At 47.5% G+C, this 21403-nt stretch overlaps 1 protein-coding gene across 1 annotated transcript in view; it reads left to right on the top strand.

Moving 5' to 3' along the window:
• Positions 1-21403, top strand: part of farp1 (FERM, RhoGEF (ARHGEF) and pleckstrin domain protein 1 (chondrocyte-derived)) — a 254948-nt gene that overhangs the window by 112418 nt on the left and 121127 nt on the right. Inside the window, exons 3-7 of the mRNA XM_055636674.1 lie at positions 4143-4247; positions 5538-5580; positions 10113-10191; positions 15212-15309; positions 16837-16951. Coding sequence (XP_055492649.1) covers positions 4143-4247; positions 5538-5580; positions 10113-10191; positions 15212-15309; positions 16837-16951 — 440 coding nt within the window. The remainder of the gene's footprint in view (positions 1-4142; positions 4248-5537; positions 5581-10112; positions 10192-15211; positions 15310-16836; positions 16952-21403) is intronic.

Below are 21403 nucleotides of genomic sequence, written 5' to 3'. Positions count from 1 at the left end.
CCCAGCTGAGACCACTGACTCCCACATTTTCTCCCAGTTGAAAAAAGGTCATACAGTTTGTTCCTCTCTGACCTTGTTCCTTCTTCGGCTGGGCTTGTATGCTCTGGAGTTTAGAAGGATGAGAGGGGTTCTTATTGAAACATAAAATTATTACGGGTTTGTTCATGCTAGAGGCAGGAAACATGTCCCCGATGTTGGGGGAGTCCAGAACCAGGGGCCACAGTTTAAGAATAAGGGGTGAACCATTTATAACGGAGACGAGGAAACACTTCTTCACACAGAGACTTGTGAGTCTGTGGAATTCTCTGCCTCAGAGGGCGGTGAAGGCCGGTTCTCTGGATACTTTCAAGAGAGAGGTAGATAGGGCTCTTAAAGATAGTGGAGTCAGAGGATATGGGGAGAAGGCAGGAATGGGGTACTGATTGTGGATGATCAGCCATGATCACATTGAATGGCGGTGCTGGCTCGATGGGCCGAATGGCCTACTCCTGCACCTATTGTCTATTGTCTCTGCAACTTCTCCTGCCTCTATATCAATCCCTTCATTCCCTACCCTTCCTATCTCCAGCCTCTACGCCATCTTTATCTCCACCCTGACACACCTCTCTTCTTCTGTAACCACCCCAGTCTCTACAAACCTCCCTGTATCTGTAACCCCTTCCAGCTTGTACACCGCTTCTAATCTCCATTATCCCCCCCTTTAAACTCTGCACCCTTCCCTATCTCTGTAATCCTTCCATTCCCAACACCCTTCGCTATCACTGTAACTCCCTCAAGCCCGACACCCCTCCCTTTCCCTGTAACCGTCGCTGGCCTCTACAGCCATCGCTCTGTGATTCTCACTGGCCCCCCATATGTCTTTCTATCTTTGAGAGCTGAAAGGAAAGCACTTTCAGGATCTGGCAATATAAGGAAAGTGAGATTATCTGGATTGCATTTACGTAGACCTGGTGTGCTTTGGGAGGTTTAAATGGCTTCCTCCCATGGTGCATCTATAATTTTCTACAGCATATTGACATGTCCCAAAGTGGATGGGGAAGGTTTTGTTTTCAGTTTGAGGTCCTTTGATCCTCACTACAGTTGATGTGGCCGAGCAAGTGTAGCTTTAACACCGTAATACCTCTCAGAAATATTCCAGATCAAGATTGGACTCCGTGTCGTGTGATGTGATGTCAGAACTGAAAGCTTGGTCAATTAAATTGGTTTTAAAGAAGGCAAGAGAGGCCGAGAGACCTTGGGAGAGAATCTCAAAGCTCGGAGCCTTGGCAGCTGAGGGTATGGCCATTAATTGGATGTGAGTTAATTTGTGGATTAGGAAGAGACTAGGATTGGTCTAGTGGGTCTAGGACCAGAGAGTACTTTAGATTAGAGTATTGATGTCATGTTGTAGTTATACACAACAATGGTGAGGGTGCATTTGAAGTACAGGTGCACAACCTTTTATCCGAAATTCCAAATAACGAAAAGCTCCGAATAGCGGACATTTTTTCGGTCCTTGAAGAAAGGTCCTTGAAGACGTTGACCGGGGGCGGCCCGCAGAGGTGACAGCGGAACCTCCGGTCGGTCCTCGAAGAAAGGGGAACTAAATCCCCATTCATAAAAGAGGTGAGGGTATATTGCGTGGGAGGGTTAATAATTGACAATCTGATGCTGCCTGCCCGCTGAGTTAAAAAGTTCCCACGGTAGACTCACGATACACAGTCTTGCGTGGGAACTTTTTAACTCAGCGGGCAGGGAGCAGCAGATTGTCGCTCCCTTCAGTTTCTCTGGAGTTGGAGGGACAGAGAGACACAGCGGCTTTTGAGAATGGTGGGCAATCACTTCCAAAGTTCTGCCCACACAGTCAGTACACCTCTCCTACACTTGTCTCCAGCACTAAGATCATCTCGCAGAGAATGATCCCAGCCTAACCCTCCCTATTCTGCAAGAAAAAAACTACATTGAAGACTCAAACTCGTGATCGAGTAACTGCCGGGATCGAGGCGCAAACTCGCGACCTTGCGGATATGAGCCGAGCACTCTACCACTGCGCCAGCCGTTAAAATCTACGCTAAAAATCTTCCATTCCGAAAGCCGAAAAATTCCGAATTACGAAAAGTGTCTGGTCCCAAGGCTTTCGGATAAAAGGTTGTGCACCTGTATTGTGTTCAGTTCTGGGCACCATGTAATAGGAAAGATGTTGCTAAGTAGGAAAGGGTACAGAGAAGGTTAACACGGATGTTGCCAGGACTCAAGGTTCTTGGCTATAGGGGGAGGGTGAGCAGACTAGGACTCTATTCCCTGGAGCGCAGGAGGCCAAGTGGTGATCTTATAGAGGTGTATACAATCATGAGAGGAATAGATCAGGTGGACACACAGTCCCTTGCCCAGCGCAGGGGATACATAAGCCAGAGGGCATTGGTTTAATGTGAACGGGGAACGATTTTATAGGAATCTGAGAGGTAACTTTTTCACACAAATGGTCATGGATGTATTGAACGAGCTGCTGGATGAGGTAGTTGAGGCAGGGACTATTGCAATGTTTAAGAAGCAATCAGACAGATACATGGAAAGGACAGGTTTAGAGGGATTAGGGCCAAGCACAGGCGAATGTGACTAGTGTAGATGGGGCATGTTGGTCGGTGTGGGCAAGTTGGGCCGAAGGGCCTGTTTCCACGCTGTATGACTCTATTAACCCGATCTGTGCAGCTTAGCTTTGGCTGTTGACATATAGTGGACCACGCGATTTTCTTGCAGGGTAGAGAGTCTGAAGGTGGTCTTGTATCCTGATATTGAGATGTGACAAAGACCAATTTCAGTGGGTTGAATTCATGCCAACCCTTCACACAACGCTTGACCCCCACTCAGTAAATAATCAATGTATAATCCTTCCTTCCAAATATTTACCGACAAACAGTTCTGGACAGTTTTAAAATATTAGGTTAATGCCTCTGTGTTGTCGAGTGTGTAAATAACCTTGCAGACAATTTAACTCCTCTTCAGCTCCCGCGCTAATGAAGTTATCTTGTCATTGGCATCCACTCTGTTTAATTAGATATGGTTCTGTTCCCATGGGGTTGCTTTATCAGCACCGTATCTCACTTATAATTGGATTCCCGTGAATCTGACGCTGCAGAATCCACGAGAGAGGAAATGAATTCTCAGCTGTATCAACTGTGACAGCGGGTGGGCCAGGCTGTCACAAGTTTAAAACCCTATGCGCTCGAGTTCCACAATCTCGGCGACTGTTTCTGCCCGGTGCAGAGAGAGTTCAGAGGCTCAAGGAGCAGAATAAGGCCATTTGGCACATTATGGCTGAGCGTTCTTTCCATCTCAACCCCATTCTTCTGCCTTCGTCCCATCACCCTACACACCCTTACGAATCAAAAGTCTGTCAATCTCCGCCTTAAAAATTGGCCTCTGTAGCTCCATGGCCAACACCCTCGGACTAAATAAATCCCATCTCATTTCCTTCCTACAGGTACATCCTTTTATTCTGAGGCTATCCCGGCACTCCCTCTTCTCCCCGCTCCCATCGGGCAAAAGGTATAGAAGTGTGAAATCACACAGCTTCAGATTCAGGGACAGTTTCTTCCCAGCTGTTATCAGGCAACTGAACCACCCTACCACAACTAGAGAGCAGTCCTGAACGACTATCTACCTCTTTGGTAACCCTTGGATTGTCTTTGATCGGACTTTATTGGCTGTACCTTGCACTAAACGTTATTCCCTTATCATGTATCTGTACTCTGTGAATGGATCAATTGTAATCATGCATTGTCTTTCCGCTGACTGGTTAGCACACAACAAAAGCTTTTCACTGTACCTCGGTACATGTGACAATAAACTGAACTGAACTGAGGCTGTGGCCTCTCGTCCTGGACTCTCCCACTAGTGGAAACATCCTCTCCACATTCACTTCATCCAGAGGCTCCGTCGTTTGAAGTAGACCGTTTAAAGCGGTGCTCCGTCCGGTTCTCCTAGGTGGATGTAAAATGTGATAACATCCAGAGAATTGATTCCAGTGACGTTGGGGAAGGAATAAGTATCATCCCTGCTGCGCAAATTTCAGTGGACTTGTTAAAACTCACCGATGAATAAATCATGAAACGTAGAATAATAACACACAGTCTACTTGACAATTTATTTCTTATTCATTACAGCTAAAAGCCTCTGGGAAGCATTTGCTGGATTTGATTTGTCACAACCTTAACCTTATTGAAAGTGATTACTTTGCCCTGGAGTTTATGGACCATCACAAGGTTATGGTACGTGAACGTTTTTCCATAGAATGCTCCACCTTTGATGTCTCCATTGAACAATGCTAAATAGATCTTGTTTAAGACTAACATTTACAACTGAATACAATGTCCAGGGGGAAATCCCATTCCATTTTACCAATTAAGTTCAATATGTAAATTGTTGTCTTTAATTGCTTAATTTAGTGGCATCATCTTCTATCTTCATCCACTTATCCAGAATTTAGTGTGAATTAACATCACTCATCTCCACCCATCCTCCTCCCCTCCAGCCTTGGTTAGTGTCTCCACTCATTTCCAATTACCCCTCCTCAACTGAATCTATTCAATCCACTTGCAGTTCCTACTCCACCCCTTCCCCTCACATCCACCAGCCTTCTCCACTCCACTCCAATCTGAATGAAGGGTCCTGTTCGTCTGTCCATTTCCCTTCACAGATGTAGAAACAAGGAACTGCAGATGCTGGATAATACGCAAAAGGACACAAAGTGCTGGGGTGACGCAGCGGGTCGGGCAGCATCTCTGGAGAACATCGATAGGCAGCATTTCGGGTCTGAAGAAGGTTCTCAACCTGAAACGTCGTCTATCCGTGTTCTCCAGAGATGCTGTCTGACCTGCTGAGTTACTGCAGCACTTTGTCTCCTTCCACTGATGCTGACTGACCCACTCAGTTCCTCTTTGTAGAAAACAAGGAACGTCAGATACAGATTAATACCAAAGATAGACACAAAGTGCTGGAGTAACTCAGCAGGACAGACAGACAGCATCTCTGGAGAAAAAGGATGGGTGACGTTTCGGGTCAGGACCCTCCCTTATTTCCTCTTGGTTTGTTCAAAATTTCCAGCATCTGCATTCTCATCTGTGTCCTTGACATCACTCGTCGTTGACCTTGAAGCAGTGGTGCATCGAGCAGAGATGTGCCAGTTTCCGATGCTGAAGCATCAGTGGGATTCCTGGCAACCAGCGGCAGTGAGATAACAAGCCGACTGAGCAGCCAAATGCAGTAGGGATTCTCATGGCATAGACACCCGAGTTCCACATTATCCCGAATGGGAAATGTGTTGCTGTTCCTCCATCACTGTTGCGTTAGTCTCCGGGAACCCATTCTAACCTCATTCCCTTCTCCACAGAGCCTGGTGTACATAAAGGCACTGGCTGTTAAAGCTGACCAGTTAACGCTGAGTTTACATATGACTCCTATGCCCCATGGAAAGATTGAGGGGAGGGGGGAAGGAAATCTGTTGGTTGTATTGCCCTATACATACTTATTATAATAATTGCAAGCTCTTGTGCTTCCAGGTGTGGCTGGACCTGCTGAAACCAATTGTGAAACAAGTCAGAAGTGAGTATTGTTTTACCTACATGCCCCTTTTGTGAAACAGGACTTGTCTTTCAATTGCGAGCCATCTACACTCGGTCATGGGGCTGAGGTGGAAATAAAGTTTCCCTTCCACCAAAAGATGACCTTTCTTATAACCATATAACCATATAACAATTACAGCATGGAAACAGGCCATCTCGGCCCTTCAAGTCCGTGCTGAACACTTATTTTCCCTTCGTCCCATCTACCTGCACTCAGACCATAACCCTCCATTCCTTTCCCGTCCATATACCTATCCAATTTATTTTTAAATGATAAAATCCAACCTGCCTCCACCATTTCCACTGGAAGCTCATTCCACACAGCTACCACTCTCTGAGTAAAAAGTTCTTGGGAGGCTAAAGGACAATACACGCAGGGTGTTGTCAGGGTGTTAATCCACTTTTTCCTCTTTGTCTGAAATGTCTAGCTTATGAATATTTTTCAAGCCTGGCATTAAAAATCACCATCAAAATGTGGTTTCCTGTTTCCAAATGTGTGACATTTGATTCTCTTCATGTGTAGAGTCAAGATTTGTGAATGTGTGCAAGGATCTGCCCAAACTCCTGGATAAGCCATCTGGTGATTTTGAGTCAAATGAGTTTTGCAGCATGGAAACAGATCCTTCACCCATCTAAGCTAGTCCCATTTGGTCCATATCCCTCTAAACCTTTCCTATCCATGTAGCTTATCCAAGTGTCTTTTAAATGTTGTTATTGTACTACTTCCTCTGGCAGACCTTTCCATATACCCGCCAATTTCTGCATGAAAAAGCTGTTCCTCAGGTTCCTATTAAATCTTTCCCCTCTCACCTTAATCCAATGTCCTCTCGTTCTTGCTTTCCCAACCCTGGATAAAATACCTTATGTTCACCCTATCAACTCGCCCATGGTTTTACACACGTCTGTAAGATCAGCTCTTCGCCTTCTGCAATCCTAAGGAATAGTCCTAGCTTGAACCGACACAGAATGGTACAGACCAGACAGAGGCCCTTCAGCCCATTTGCCTGTACTGGCTCTTTGAAAGAACCCTCCAGTTGGTCCCACTTCCCTTTCACGGCACCCCAGGAATTTCTTTGCTCATTGAATTTTAAAGTCATTACACATGGAATGGACCCTTCGGCCCCTCTGAGCTTATGAGGACCATCAACCACCTACAACACTAATCTCAATTTTTATTTTTCTCACATTCTCATCAACTCCAACTAGATTCAACCACTCACATTCGCATTAGCTTTCCGTAGCCAAATAACCTCCCAGCTCTCATGTCTTTGGGATGTGCTGGGAGGCCAGAACACCTAGGGGAAAGCCACTCAGTCACAGGGTTGGACGTGCAAGCTCCACGCAGACAGCACCGGAGTTTAGCATTGAGCCTGGTTCTCTTTAGCTGTGAGGCAGCAGCATTACCTGCTGTGCCACCGTGCTTTTCCATTTCTTTCCCATTCCCATTCCCATTCCCATAAGTACCCATTAAATCTACGTTCGGAATGACCAAAGGCACTTTAGTCTTTAAAACATTTGTGAAGTGTAGTTATTGTTTTAACACGAGATTCTGCAATGCAGTAATGATGTGTGAGCTACCACTGTTAATCATTTCAGCATAGACAACATTATGGTCTGAAGAAGGGTTTCGGCCTGAAACGTCACCTATTTCCTTCGCTCCATAGATACTGCTGCACCCGCTGAGTTTCTCCAGCATTTTTGTGTACCTTCGATTTTCCAGTATCTGCAGTTCCTTCTTGAACATTATGTTAGCAATCATCCTTTCCATAAATTTCCATTGAGGACGCCTTCAGCGGGACTTGAGTCACACAGGCAGTGGCATGCCAGTTGGAAGCTTCCCAATCTGCCTTTGCCTGGGAATATCATACCACAGGCCCCAAGTCACACCGTGCCATGTATCAAAGACTTTGTTGGCGAGCAGAGTTTTAAACTCGACAACATGTGGCATCTCCCAGCAAGGAGCTGAGGTGGTGTACCATGTATGGGAATGTGCAGTATTGCAAATGTGCCTTAGTTTGGATGCACTGTCAGCTGGGCTCAGTGCCGGATTTACGTATAAGCTAAACAAGCTATAGCTTAGGGCCCCCACTTTCTAGGGGCCCCCCTGAAAAAATTGAAAAAAACGGGGTGTACATTTCCAAAATATAAGCGCCTTGCACATGCGCACAACCACGGCCAGCACATCATCGGCCGCCCTGCGCATGCGCACTGCAACGGCAACTGGTCGACGCTGGGCACTTTCTCTCTCGCTTTGAATTGTGGGAGATTTGGCCGCCATGGCTGTCCGGTCGCTGGGGGCCTCACAAGTGGAACAGCTTAGGGCCTCTCTTCATCTAAATCCGGCACTGGCTGGGCTGTTCTCACCTGAGTCACTGGCTTTTGGATTCAGTTGATGTTTTGTTGTATAATTGAGGGAATGCTGCACTAATGCAAGTGCCCTTGTCCAAGTGAAACATTAAACTAAGGTGCCAGGTGATTGTAAAAGATCCAATGGTTACTATTTCAATGAAGAACAGGGAAGTTTGTTGTAGTGTCTTAATCAATATATATTCCTCAGCCAACATCACATAAAGAAGAAACACACACACGCGTTTACACACCACACACACACACACACACACACTGTATATACTCACACATTTATGTGCACACATATGCACACATATAGATACCACACATACATGTACACACCCCACACATACACACACACATGCACACTTATGTGCACACATATGGACACCATACATACATATACAAACCACACACATATACGTACACAGTCATGCGCGCACACACACACCTACATACACACACAGACACACTCATAGAGACATCACATACACTTGTACACACCACGCACATATACCTACACAGTCATTCAACACATACACACACATATGTACTACACATGCGCACATACACACGTACATACACTGCCATCAGTGGGAGCTAAGAAAGGAGAGCTGTTGGCAGAATGACAGGATAGGCAGTATCTAAGGAGGGAAATGGACAGTCGACATTTTACGGTTGTGACCATTCATCCAGATTGAATGACCAGAGGGCAAATAACCAGTAGAAAGAGCTGGAGGTGGAACAGGAGCTAGTAAAAACAGGTGGATATAACTGAGTAGGGGGTTACTCTTCAATGAATTTTAGAGATACAGTGCAGAAACAGGCCCTGAGTCCGCTCCGACCAGTGACCATCCCCGTACACGATCACTATCCTACACACTAGGGACAATATACAATTTTTACCAGACCCATTTAACCCACAAACGTGTACATCTTTGGAGTGTGGGAGGAAGCCGGAGCACCCGGAGAAAACCCACACCCTCACGGAGAACACTTAGAAGCTCCGTACAGTCAGCGCCCATTGTCAGGATTGGACCCAGGTCTCTGGCGCTGTATAAGGCAGCAACTCCACCGTCGCGCTGCGTCGCCGTCCTGGCAAATGTGTGTTAATTGCCAGATACGCATCAGGGTGGAGATAGCGACAGAGGTTGGGAGGTGATAAGTGGAGAACAAAAGGGTGAGGGTTCAGGCATCTGATAGGAAAGGGAGATGAATAGGGGAATTGAATAAGGGGTTGATGGCAGATGGGAGCAGCCGAGGGAGAGATGAGCAGTGGAGGTGGAGGAGGGTATCCCGTGGGAGGAGAGTGTGAGTGAAGTCCAGAACAAGGGGTCACAGTTTAAGGATAAGGGGGAAATCTTTTAGGACCAAGATGAGAAAAACATTTTTCACACAGAGAGTGGTGAATCTCTGGAATTCTCTGTCACAGAAGGTAGTTGAGGCCAGTTTATTGGCTATATTTAAGAGGGAATTAGATGTGGCCCTTGTGGCTAAAGGGATCAGGGGGTATGGAGAGAAGGCAGGTACAGGATATTGAGTTGGATGATCAGCCATGATCATATTGAATGGCGGTGCAGGCTCGAAGGACCGAATGGCCTACTCCTGCACCTATTTTCTATGTTTCTATGATGGGAGGATGAGGCAGTCAGAGGGAAGGGGAAGGAAAGGGGGCAATAGGGGATTGGGGGAAGGAGAGTTAGTGGGAGCTCACTGTGAACAAGTCTGAAGAAAGGACTTGACCCAAAACATCGTCTGTCCATTTCCCTCCAAAGAAGCTGCCTGACCCGCTAAGTTGCACAAGATTCCAGCATCTGCAGTCCAAGTTTCCAAGTTAGCCACTCTGTTCCCTACATTCCCACAGTGGCCACACAAACTGCTTGTTTGACTAAAGCCTGGTTTGCGATGTTTGGAAGATAGAAACGAAAAAGCTGGAGTGAAAAGGATTCAGCGGGCCAGGCAGCATCCCTCATGCATCTCTCAGCATTTTTAGAGATGCTGCCTGACCCGCTGCGTTACTCCGGCTTTTTGTGTCTATCTTCGGTTTCAACCAGCAACTAACTGCACATTGGGTTGTTTGGAAACAGATGAGAAAGTCTCTACGGCAATGTTATTCTTCCTTTCCTTTTTTAAATGATTGAATATTTAACATCTCCTCCTCAGGGCCCAGGCACATAGTGATGCGATTCGTGGTGAAGTTCTTTCCTCCTGACCACTCTCAGCTCCAAGAAGAACTGACCAGGTTGGTGCCAACTCTTCTGCCGTCAATCCTTGAGCCCCCGTTCCTCTGCTCCGTGAAGAATGAAGCCTGTACCATGATGGTGTAATTGTACTTGAGGCACCTCCTTCTGGCAGTGCTGCTCACAGCCTCTCCATTGGGCAAGAACCCCGGGCGATCGTGAAATCAAGGCTGAAATACAGAGCAGCCATGATCGGGTTATGTAGCAGGATAGGCTAGAGGGGCTGAATGGCCTGTCGGCACTGTGAGTTGCCCCTAGTGTATGGGTGAGGAGTTAGAATCTGAGGGGGGAAGTGGAATATGAGGGGAACAAAGTGAGATTACTGTGCATGACTGCTTGATTGTCAACATGGCCTGATGGGCTGAAGGGCCTGTTGGAAAGACTATGACATGAAGCAGAAGCTGCGTCTCCTCTGATAGGTAGATATGTACCTCTAGCCATTACACCGCTGAGCCCCAGACTGCTTGATCAGTATAGCAAAGGCATATGATCTAGTCACTATCATATTGCTAGCTGTGAGAGCTGGTGTGCAAAAATTCATTGCTATAAATCCCATGTAGCGGAGGCAACTGCACTGACACGGTGAACTTGAGGTGGCGCAGCGGAGGAATTTCTGCCTTACAACGCCAGAGACCCCGGTTCGATCCTGACTACAGGTGCTTGTCAGTATGGAGTTTGTACGTTCTCCCTGTGACCTGCGTGGGTTTTCTCCGGGATCTCCGGTTTCCTCCTACACGCCAGAGACTTATAGGTTTGTAGGCCAATTGGCCTGGTTTAATTGTAAACTGTCCTGCGTGTGTGTAGGGTAGTGTTAGTGTACAAGGATCACTGGTCAGCGTGGATTTGGTAGGCCGAAGGGCCTGTTTCTGCGCTGTACCTTTAAAGTAAACTAAACTAAATTAAACAAGTTCTTAATTGGGCTTTGGGAAGTCCCGAGATTAGGAAACCAAATATTTTTTTTAATTGAGTGATTCTGAGTATTTTTGCCTGCTATCCTTTTGGAGAGTTTGCGTAACGTTCATGAAATAATACTGGTTGATACTGTTTCTTGGACATGCCACGGAATAGTTCCAGGAATTCATGTGGTTAAATGACCTCCTTTCCCAGCCATATCTCCGAGGTGCCTCTCTGTCATTAAAGTACACTGGGCAGAGAGAGCTGGCTTGGAATTCAATACTTTCTCTTGTCCATTGAAAGTTTATATCTTATCCACAAACAGCACATTCGGATCACAAGGTCTCCAACCTTCCATGGTTTCCGTGGATACGCCATGAATTACTGGTTATTCTCCATGCGGCACTGCAGACCCAGAGGCAATAGGAGAAGACATTTTATTTTGTTGATGGTGATTTTAGTTGGCAGGAAGTGGGTTGATTGTAGTGAACTGTTCAGTTGAGTGATGTTGTTTATTTACTTTCCGATTGGTTATCAGTGGTTTGGTTATCAGTGAATAAAGCGGCACGGAGGCGCCACGGTAGAGTTGCTGCCTTACGGCGCCAGAGTCCCGGGTTCGATGATCCTGACTGCGGATGCTTGTCTGTACGGAGTTTGTACCTTGTCCCCGTGACCTGCGTGGGTTTTCTCTGGGAGCTGTAGTTTTCTCCCACGCTTCAAAGGCCTAGAGGTTTGTAGGCGAATTGGCTTCGGTGAAAATTGTAAATTGTCCCTGGCTTATGGAGGATAGTGTCAGTATGCGGATATCGCTGGTCGGCGCAGCCTCTGTGGGCCGAAGGGTGTGTTTCGCCGCTGTATCTCTAAACTAAACAAAACTGAACTAAAGTGTTGGATGTCCAGCAGAACAGAGGAGGACCTGGGGGAAAACGTGGGTGGGTGGATGGATGAGGAGCCACCAGTCAGATCTGTCAGCCTTCGTGGGAAAAGGATGAGTGACTGAGATGATGAATACAATACAATACAATACAATACAATACAATTTATTTGTCATTTGAACCCCATTGAGGTTCAAAAAAAATGTTGCTTCTGCAGTCATACACACAAGAAAGAACCAAGACACAACACAATTTACAGAAACATCCATCACAGCGTATCTCCTCCTCGCTGTGATAGAAGGCAAAAACTTATCTCTCCCCTGCACTCCCCATTCCCCTCCCGATGTCAGAGTCAAAGCCCCCGGCGGGTGATGGTAATTGTCCCGCGGCCATTAACGCCGCGCCAGGCGATGATGTAACTCCAAGCCGCGCCAGGCGATGATGTAACTGCCAGGTACTCTTCAACCCCACAACTCGGGCGGGTGAAGTTGCCATTGCGGAAGCCCCGAAAAGCGGTCTCCCGCGGGCTCCCGGTCCACCAGACCTGTCCACCAGACCTGCGGTAAGCCTCCGAATCTGCGGGGTCGGGTCGCAGCCGAGCGCCACCACAGCTCCACCCGCTCCGAACTCGGCCAGCTCCACGATGGTGAGTAGGTCCGCAGCTCCGTGACTGGAGCCCCAGGTCGTTCCTGCTGGAGGCCGCTCCACGGTGCTAGGCCCCAACGACAACGGAGACCCGACAGAGAAAAGGTCGGGTTCTCTGTGCAGGGGATAGATTTTAAAAGTTTCCCCCGCCCCCCACACACACACCCACACACATACACAAAAAAATAAAATAAAAACTACATTCAAACGAGACAAAAAATAATAAAAAGACAGGTGGACTGCAGAGGCCGCCCACTGCCCACCGCCCACCGCTGAAAGACCTATTCATATAACCGGACAGCATAACAGCACAAAATTAGACAAACCAAAGGTTTTGGCCCTTTTGTAGCAGAGAATGTCAAGGGACGATTTAATAGAAGAGTTCAAAATTGTAAGGCGAGTGATGGAGAGGGAAGCAGTAACCAGAGGGAGCATGGAAACAAGGGGTTTCTGCAGAGCTAGTTACTGTGAATCGAAAGAAAGGAAGAAGCAATTCATTCATAACAGGATTTGGGAGTGAAAACTTAGTGGGACAGTGGAACTAACCAAAATGCTGGAGTGATTGCGATCCAGGATACTTCACCACTCCAATGTTTATGTTTGCGGGTTCTTCCTGTGTGCAAGAGATCCCGGAGAAAACCCACGCAGGTCACGGGGAGAACGTACAAACTCCATACAGACAAGCACCCGCAGTCAGGATCGAACCCGGGTCTCTGGTGCTGTAAGGCAACAACTCTACTGCTGTGTGACCGTGCCACCCACTTCATAAGGCAGTTCACCATGAAGGGCCGTGAAGGGTGCAAATGGCTTTAAAAAAAAATCTCAGCAAAAAAAAACTGATTGTTGGAGGAACTCAGCTGGTCAGGCAGCATCTGTGGTGAGAGAGGGTGGGGCACAAATGGCATAACGGTAGAGCTGCTGCTTTATAGCGCCAGAGACCTGGGTTCGATCCTGGCTACGGGGCGGCGGTGGGTAGAATGGACAGATGAACCTTTGGAAGCAAATAAGGCAGGGGAGGCAAACCGATAGGTACAGTGCGGAAAGGGACAGAGGATCCCTGACTGAGGAAGGACATTATTGCCATAGAGGGAGTGCAGAGACGGTTGACCAGACTGATTCCTGGGATGTCAGGACTGTCTTATGAAGAAAGACTGGATAGACTTGGTTTATACTCTCTGGAATTTAGAAGATTGAGAGGGGATCTTATAGAAACTTACAAAATTCTTAAGGGGTTGGACAGGCTAGATGCAGGAAGATTGTTCCCGATGTTGGGGAAGTCCAGGACAAGGGGTCACAGCTTAAGGATAAAGGGGAAATCCTTTAAAACCGAGATGAGAAGAACTTTTTTCACGCAGAGAGTGGGAATCTCTGGAACTCTCTGCCACAGAGGGTAGTTGAGGCCAGTTCATTGGCTATATTTAAGAGAGTTAGATGTGGCCCTTGTGGCTAGGGGATCAGGGAGTATGGAGAGAAGGCAGGTACGGGATACTGAGTTGGATGATCAGCCATGATCATATTGAATGGCGGTGCAGGCTCGAAGGGCCGAATGGCCTACTCCTGCACCTAATTTCTATGTTTCTATCCATGGGGAGAAGCGTGTGAAAGATGATCAGGTGAGGGGGGGGGGGGATTGGGGGTGCACAGTGGCAAAATGGTAGAGCTGCTGCTTTACGGCGCCAGAGACCCGGGTTCGATTCTGACTACGGGTGCTGTCTGTACGCAGTTTGCATGTTCTGCCACTGCGTGCATTTTCTCTGGGTGCTCCGATTTCCTCCCACACTCTAAAGACAAAGGGGTTTGTAGGTTGATTGGCTTCAGTAAATCGGCAAACTATCCCCAGTGTGTAGGATAGTGATAGTGTATGGGGTGATCGCTGGTCAGTGCGGATTCGGTGGGCCAAAGGGCCTGTTTCCGTGCTGTATCTCTAAAGTCTAAAGGTGGGATATTGGAGGGAGGGGAAAGATATTGGGTGACAAAGAGCCAGGAGAGAGGTTGTGTGTGAGGGGACCTGGTAGATCAAAAGCAGAGAGAAATGGATAAAAAGGGAGCAGGTTACCTGAAATTGGAGAAGTCAATGTTCAATGCCGTTACATTGTAAAATGCCTGCGGAATATCAGGTGCTGTTCCTCATTGTAGTTTATTGTTACATGTATTGAGGCAAATGGAGGCCATAGAGAGTTAATGTGCCTGTCCCACTTAGGAAACCTGAACGGAAACCTCTGGAGACTTTGTGCCCCACCCAAGGTTTCCGTGCGGTTCCCGGAGGTTTTTGTCAGTCTCCCTACCTGCTTCCACTACCTGCAACCTCCAGCAACCACCTGCAACCTCCGGGAACGGCACGGAAACCTTGGGTGGGGCGCAAAGTCTCCAGAGGTTTCCATTCAGGTTTCCTAAGTGGGACAGGGGCATATAGATTTAGCTCTTGGGGGGGCTAAAGGAATCAAGGGAAATTAGGGAAAAAGCAGGAACGGGGTACTGATTTTAGATGATCAGCCATGATCATATTGAATGGCGGTGCTGGCTCAAAGGGCCGAATGGCCTACTCCCTGCACCTATTTTCCCATGTTTCTAACTGAGGCAACTGATTGTACGGCCTTGTGTTCCGCAGGTATCTCTTTGCTTTACAAATCAAACAGGACCTGGCCTCGGGCAGAATGACCTGCAACGACACAAGTGCGGCACTCCTGGCCTCTCACATCATCCAGTGTGAGTAAATTCACAGGTTTCCTGTTCCGTTGCGTTCTTCGGTCCAACACGTAATCTCAAAGATAGACACAAAGTGCTGGAGCAACTCAACGGGTCAGGCAGCATCTCTGGGGAAAATGGAAGGGTGACCTTTCGGGTTGGAACCCTTCTTCAGACTGAAAGTACAGATGTGGGTGCGGGGTGGGTGGGGGTTGCACAAGAGGCAGTAAAAGGCCAGAACATATCTGGGCCTGCAACTGATGACCAAGAAACAGTGGAGCCCATAATGGTCCATTGTTGGCTGGGGAAGAAGTGATAATGAAGCGATACAGGTTGTTAACAGGGTGGGGGAAGTGGGGGAATGCAGGGCTTATTTGAAATTAGAGAAAGCTTGGGCACCTTACAACCCAACGGTATGGATGCTAATTTCTCTAATTTCAAGTAACCCCTGCATTTTCAAGATCCCCAATTTCCAGTAACCCATCGGTTTTCTCCAGAGATGCTGCCTGACCCGCTGAGTTACTCCAGCAGTTTGTGTTTATCAACGTTCATACCGCTAGGTGGTCAGCTGCCGAAGCAAAGGTGAAAGGTCTTCAGCGCCCGAACCTACCCCAGTGCATTGCTGCAGGGGCACGCCGGTGTCCCAGGGGATGAAGGAGATTATCTGGTATCTCTTGGCAACCGGAAATGATCCCACACTGCCGTGTAGAAGAGGTGTCCTGGCCAACACTAATCCCACAACATTACAGCTGCAATGGTGTGGTACAGCGGATAACTACGGGTTCTATCCTGATCTCGGCTGCTGTCTGTGTGGAGTTTGCACGCTCTCCCTGTGACTGCGTGAGCCTCCTCTGGGTGCTTTGGTTCCACTACAACATCCCAACGACGGGCAGGTTGGCAGGTTAATTGCCCGCTGTAACTTTCTCTTCACATATTGGGGAAGGGTAGCATCTGGGTTGGGCAGTTTGTGGGAATGTGAGGAGAATAAAAGGAATTGGTGTAGAATTAATGTACATTGGGTGTTAAATGCTAGGCTGTGGATTGTTTCCATTCTCTTTCATTTAGTGGGCAATTAACCTGTAAGGGACACCCTGGGGACACTGAAAGCTGCTATAGAAATGCAGATGATAGACACAAAGTGCCGGAGTACCTCAGAGGGTCAGGCAGTGTACAGACAGCATCCTGACTATGGGTGCTGTCTGTACGGAGTGTACGTTCTCCCCGTGATCTGCGTGAGTTTTCTCCGGGATCTTTGGTTTCCTCCCACACTCCAAAGACGTACAGGCTTGTAGGTTAATTGGCTTGGTAAATGTTAAAATTGTCACTAGTGGGTGTAGAATAGTGTTAATGTGCAGGGATCGCTGGTCGGCGCCGACCAGGTGGGCCGAAGGGCCTGTTTACTATCTCTAAACTAAAAATAAAATGCAGGTTCATGATTAATCCATGACCTGGGTCAAAAGATGGGAGGTGTGTTAATACAACATCCAATTGATTATGGATTGGCATGCTGACTGATGAACTGATCTAAGCCCCACTTCTGTTTTCCAGCTGAAATTGGGGATTTTGATGAAGCTGTTTTCTCCGAGCATTTATCGAAACACAAGTACGTACCTCAGCAGGAGGCTCTGGAGGAGAAGATAAAGGAGCTTCACCGGGGCCATGTGTAAGTGAGATCACAGTCATGAGCCTTGTGAAACCTCGTTAACTGTGTGTTCAACCACATCGCAGTGTCCGGGGCGGGAATGATAGCAGGAATAAAAGGGATGAACATCCATTTGCAGAGTCATAGAAATATGTCACGGTACGGCAGCAGCAGATTTGCTGCCCTACAGCGCCGCAGACCAGGGTTTGATCCTGATATTATGGGTGCTGTATGTATGGAATTTTGTACATTCTCCCTGTGACTGCGTGAGTTTTCCCCGGATGCTCCGGTTTCTTCCCAAGCTTCAAAGACATACAAGTTTGTAGGATAATTGGCTTTGGTAAAGATTGTAAATTGTCCCTGGTATGTAGAATAATGTTCGGTGTACACTCGGTGGGGCCAAAGGGTCTGTTTCTGCGCTGTATTTCCAAACTAAACTAAATAGGAGTCCATTCAACCCATCAAGTCCATGCTGGTCAATTATGGAGCTTGTGTCACTCCCAACTCGCAGCACACACTCCGTGACCCCGTAAGCCATGTTTCTTCACCGTGGTCACCCAATGTTGTTTAAATGTGGGGAGAGTTCCTACCTTTCTGAGAGAGCTCCTGCTCGCTGAGTGAAAGACCTTTTGTTCCACAGCCTCCCTCGCACCCTATCGATCAACATACTTGGAGCATTATATACAGTTCCCATGGCAACAACCAAGGGGGATGTGGTAGCAATAGGGAGAGTATGGAAGAGATTCACCAATGTTGTCTAGAATTAAGCTGCAGTTATGAGAGACTAGGCAGATGAGTGTTTATTCTCACTCGAACGTAGGAGGCTGAGAGGAGATGTTATGACGTTTATAACATAATGTGCGGGATGGATAGTCTCTGTGTCTTTTTCCCCATAGCTGGGGAGTCTAGAATTAGAGGGCCCAGATTTAGGTGGGAGGGAAGAAATGTAAAGAAGACCTGAGTGGTAAGTTTTTCACACAGTGTGATGGTACCTGGAATAAGCTGGCAGAGGAGGTGGTGTAGGCTGATAAATTAAGAGGCATTTGAACAGGTACTGTACTTAGATACAAAAAGAGTCCAGAGTCAAGTCAAGAGAGTTTATTGTCATGTGTTCCAGATAGGACAATGAAATTCTTGCTTTGCATCAGCACAACGGAATATAGTTGGCACGAATACAGAGCATATCAGTGTGTCCATACACCATTATATAAATATATACACACATCAATAAATAAGCAGATAAAGTGTAAATAAACAGATAATGGTCTATTAGTGTTCAGAGATTCGTTTCAGTTGAGTTTAATAAAAGAGTAGAGGGACGTGGGCATCTTGTGTGTAAGCGGTTAGACATCATGGTCGGCTTGGATGAAGTGGGGTGAGAGGGCTTGTAACTGTGCTGTACACAAATTAAATCGAGTTACATAACTATTTAAATCAAGTTACTTAACGATCAACTGGGCGGCACGGTGGCGCAGCGGTAGAGTTGCTGCCTTACAGCCAATAGGGCGAATTTCAAACCTCAGGACCCAGGTGCTGTCTGTACGGAGTTTGTACGTTCTCTCCGTTACCTGCGTGGGGTTTTCTCCGAGATCTTCGGTTTCCTCCCTAAGAGGTACAGGTATGTGTAGGTAAATGTAACAATTGTACCAAATGTGTGTAGGATAGTGTTAATATGCGGGGATCGCTGGTTGGCGCGGACCCAGTGGGCTGAAGGGCCTGTTTCCACGCAGTATCTGTATCTCTAAACTAAACTAAGGGTAGCACGTCCTTTCTGTTTAATGAATCAGCCAGAATCAGGGTCCGGAACCGAATCCTTGCCGATCGTTTTTCTCCAGAGATGCTGCCTGGCCCGCTGAGTTACTGCTGCACTTTGTGTCTGCCTCCAGTCTGGGAGAGTTGGATAAATGATGGAACGAGTAGCAACGTCTGGTGGGTGGAGTTTTTCTGCGAGTCGTCGCAGGTCTGTTTAAAAGGCAGACGGGGTGCGAGGAGGCGGAATGTCCTCCTGCGGCTGGCGTGTGCCGAGAGTATCTCCATGTTCAGCCGTTTACTTTGCACGATTGCATAAAGGTTCTTGTAATTGACGGCGTGACGAGACTTAAATGCTCCCTCTGGAATGCGAGCTGATCACCGGTGGGGTTGCTGTGCTGCTGTTGCGGGTATGAATTGGAGCAGCGCAGAAAAGAATAGAGTCTTTCAGAACGTCCTAAGCTTATGGAGTCTTGATGTAACACAGAGGACAAGGTGGCCAATTAAGGGGGAGCGCTGCCTGTTCTTCAGTGCAATGCTATGGACCATTCATCTGAATGTGAGGAGGCAGACAGGGTCTTGGTTTAACTGGAGGGCAGTGCCGGCTTCACTCAGCATCTGGCTACGTTCTTGTGTCTTTGAAGTGGATTTTGAACCCACAGGCCTGAGGAGTGTTGGCAAAGCTATGAACTCAAGCTGACTCCCAAAATACATTTGGAAGTATGTTGAATCCCACAGACAAATCATGCTGTGTGTACGATGTCCCACATGCGTGGAAACAGGCCCTTCGGCCCACTAAGTCCACGCCATCCCATGATCACCCCGTGCACTAGCACTATCCTACACTCTAGGGACAATTTTACAGTTTACATAAACCTATTAGCCTCCGCACCTCAATGTCTTTGGAGTGTGGGAGGAAACCGGAGCTTCCGGGAGAAAACCAATGCAGGTCACGGGGAGACGTGGTAAGAACGGGTGTCAAAAGTTATGGGGAGAAGGCAGGAAAATGGGCTTAGGAGGCAGAGATCAGCCATGATTGAATGGCGGAGTAGACTAGATGGGTCGAATGGCCTAATTCTACTATAACTTGTGAACGTAAAAACACTACAGACTACACTACACCGTAGTCAGGATTGAACCTGGGTCTCAGCAACTCTGTCTCTGCGTAGGGAAGTGACATTGCTGGACTAAGCTGGTGAAGGAGAGTTGTAGAACTATTGACTGAATTGACGAAATTTCGACGCAGATCTAATTAAAAATAGACCTACTCCCAGGGAGAACAGCCTCCTTTTTGAGCCCGCATCCCATTGCAGGAAAACTGCTTCTTCGGCCACTTCCCAGTTTCCCAGCAGCTTCCACCAGGAGCATGCTTTGACAGCACTAGTGCGTTGCCCAGCGGAGAAGAGAAGGGAATTTCTGTGCAGAATTTGGAACAAGGCTGGGCTGTAAAAGCAGGAGCTGTTGATCCCGGTGCCTGGGTTGATAGTTGCGTCACGCTGTGCGAGAGGAAATGTGGCGGGGCTGTGAACCAGTTGCAGCAAAGGGCAGCCTCAGCTCGGCAGGGTGAGGTACGAGCGGACTTTGAAGAAGTTTCTCTCAGACCTTCCCTGCGGAGACACTTAATGTTGCCAAACTTCAGGCGGGAGAAAGGGAGAACAGCCCAACTGTTGCTGGATGTTTAAAACGAGGTAATGAAATAAATTGAGCGTTTGATTCTAATCCGGCTGCAAACCCTTTCTGTTCTTGAAGGGGATGTGGCTGCCGCAGTCAAGGCCAGGATACAGGGCCGATCTCTAGCATTCCATGAACTGAATCATTTCGTAGAGCAGTTAAGAATTAACCACACGGATGAGTCACATACAGGGCAGATCAGTTGGGACACAAAAAAGCTGTAGTAACTCAGCGGGTCAGGCAGCATCTCTGGAGAATTGGAATAGGTGACCTTTTGGGTCGAGACCCTTCTTCAGACCCGACCCGAAACGTCACCTGGTCCTTCTCTCCAGAGATGCTGCCTGACCTGCTGAGTTACTCCAGCTTTTTGTGTCTAGCTTCGGTTTAAACCAGCATCAACAGTTCCTTCCTACACAGATCAGTTAGGACATCAGATTCCTTCCCCTGGAGAAGATTGGTGAACCACAGAGAGGTTTTTGAAACCTTGGTGGTTTCATGATCACCCTCACCAAGGCTCAATTTTTATTTCATATTTATTTCCCCGATTTAAGTTTCCCGGCTCCCACGGTGGGACTCCAACTTGCATCCACGCTTGAATAACTACCTTGGGATTGCTGTACCAGGAGCATAAACATGACCATTCTGCAATGTAACACACTTCAAAGCTTGATTAAAATCCCCCCGTGGTGAAGTGGTCAAAACGGGTTTCAAGATGCAAAGTTCAGATTGGTTAGAGTAGTAGCGTCCATCATAGGTACTGACCTCCTCACCATCGAAGGGATTTACAGGAGTCACTGCCTCAAAAAGGCAGACAGTAACATCAGAGACCCAGACCACCCCGGCCACACACTCATTTCGCTACTGCCATCGGGAAGATAGAGGAGCCTGAAAACTAACGTCTAGGTTCAAGAACGGCTTCTTCCCTACAGTCATCAGGCTATTTATTACACACGACAACCTCCAAATGAGCTCTGAACTCCATTAACTTTTGGGTCATTGGTTTTGTCTTTTAGCACTATTGTGGTTTGTTTAAGTTCAAGTGAGTTTATTGTC

The sequence above is a fragment of the Leucoraja erinacea genome, chromosome 6, assembly GCF_028641065.1.
Source record: "Leucoraja erinacea ecotype New England chromosome 6, Leri_hhj_1, whole genome shotgun sequence".
Classification (NCBI taxonomy): Eukaryota; Metazoa; Chordata; class Chondrichthyes; order Rajiformes; family Rajidae; genus Leucoraja; species Leucoraja erinaceus.
Note: the sequence above shows the minus strand (reverse complement) of the source record. Positions and strands in the feature narration are given on the sequence as shown.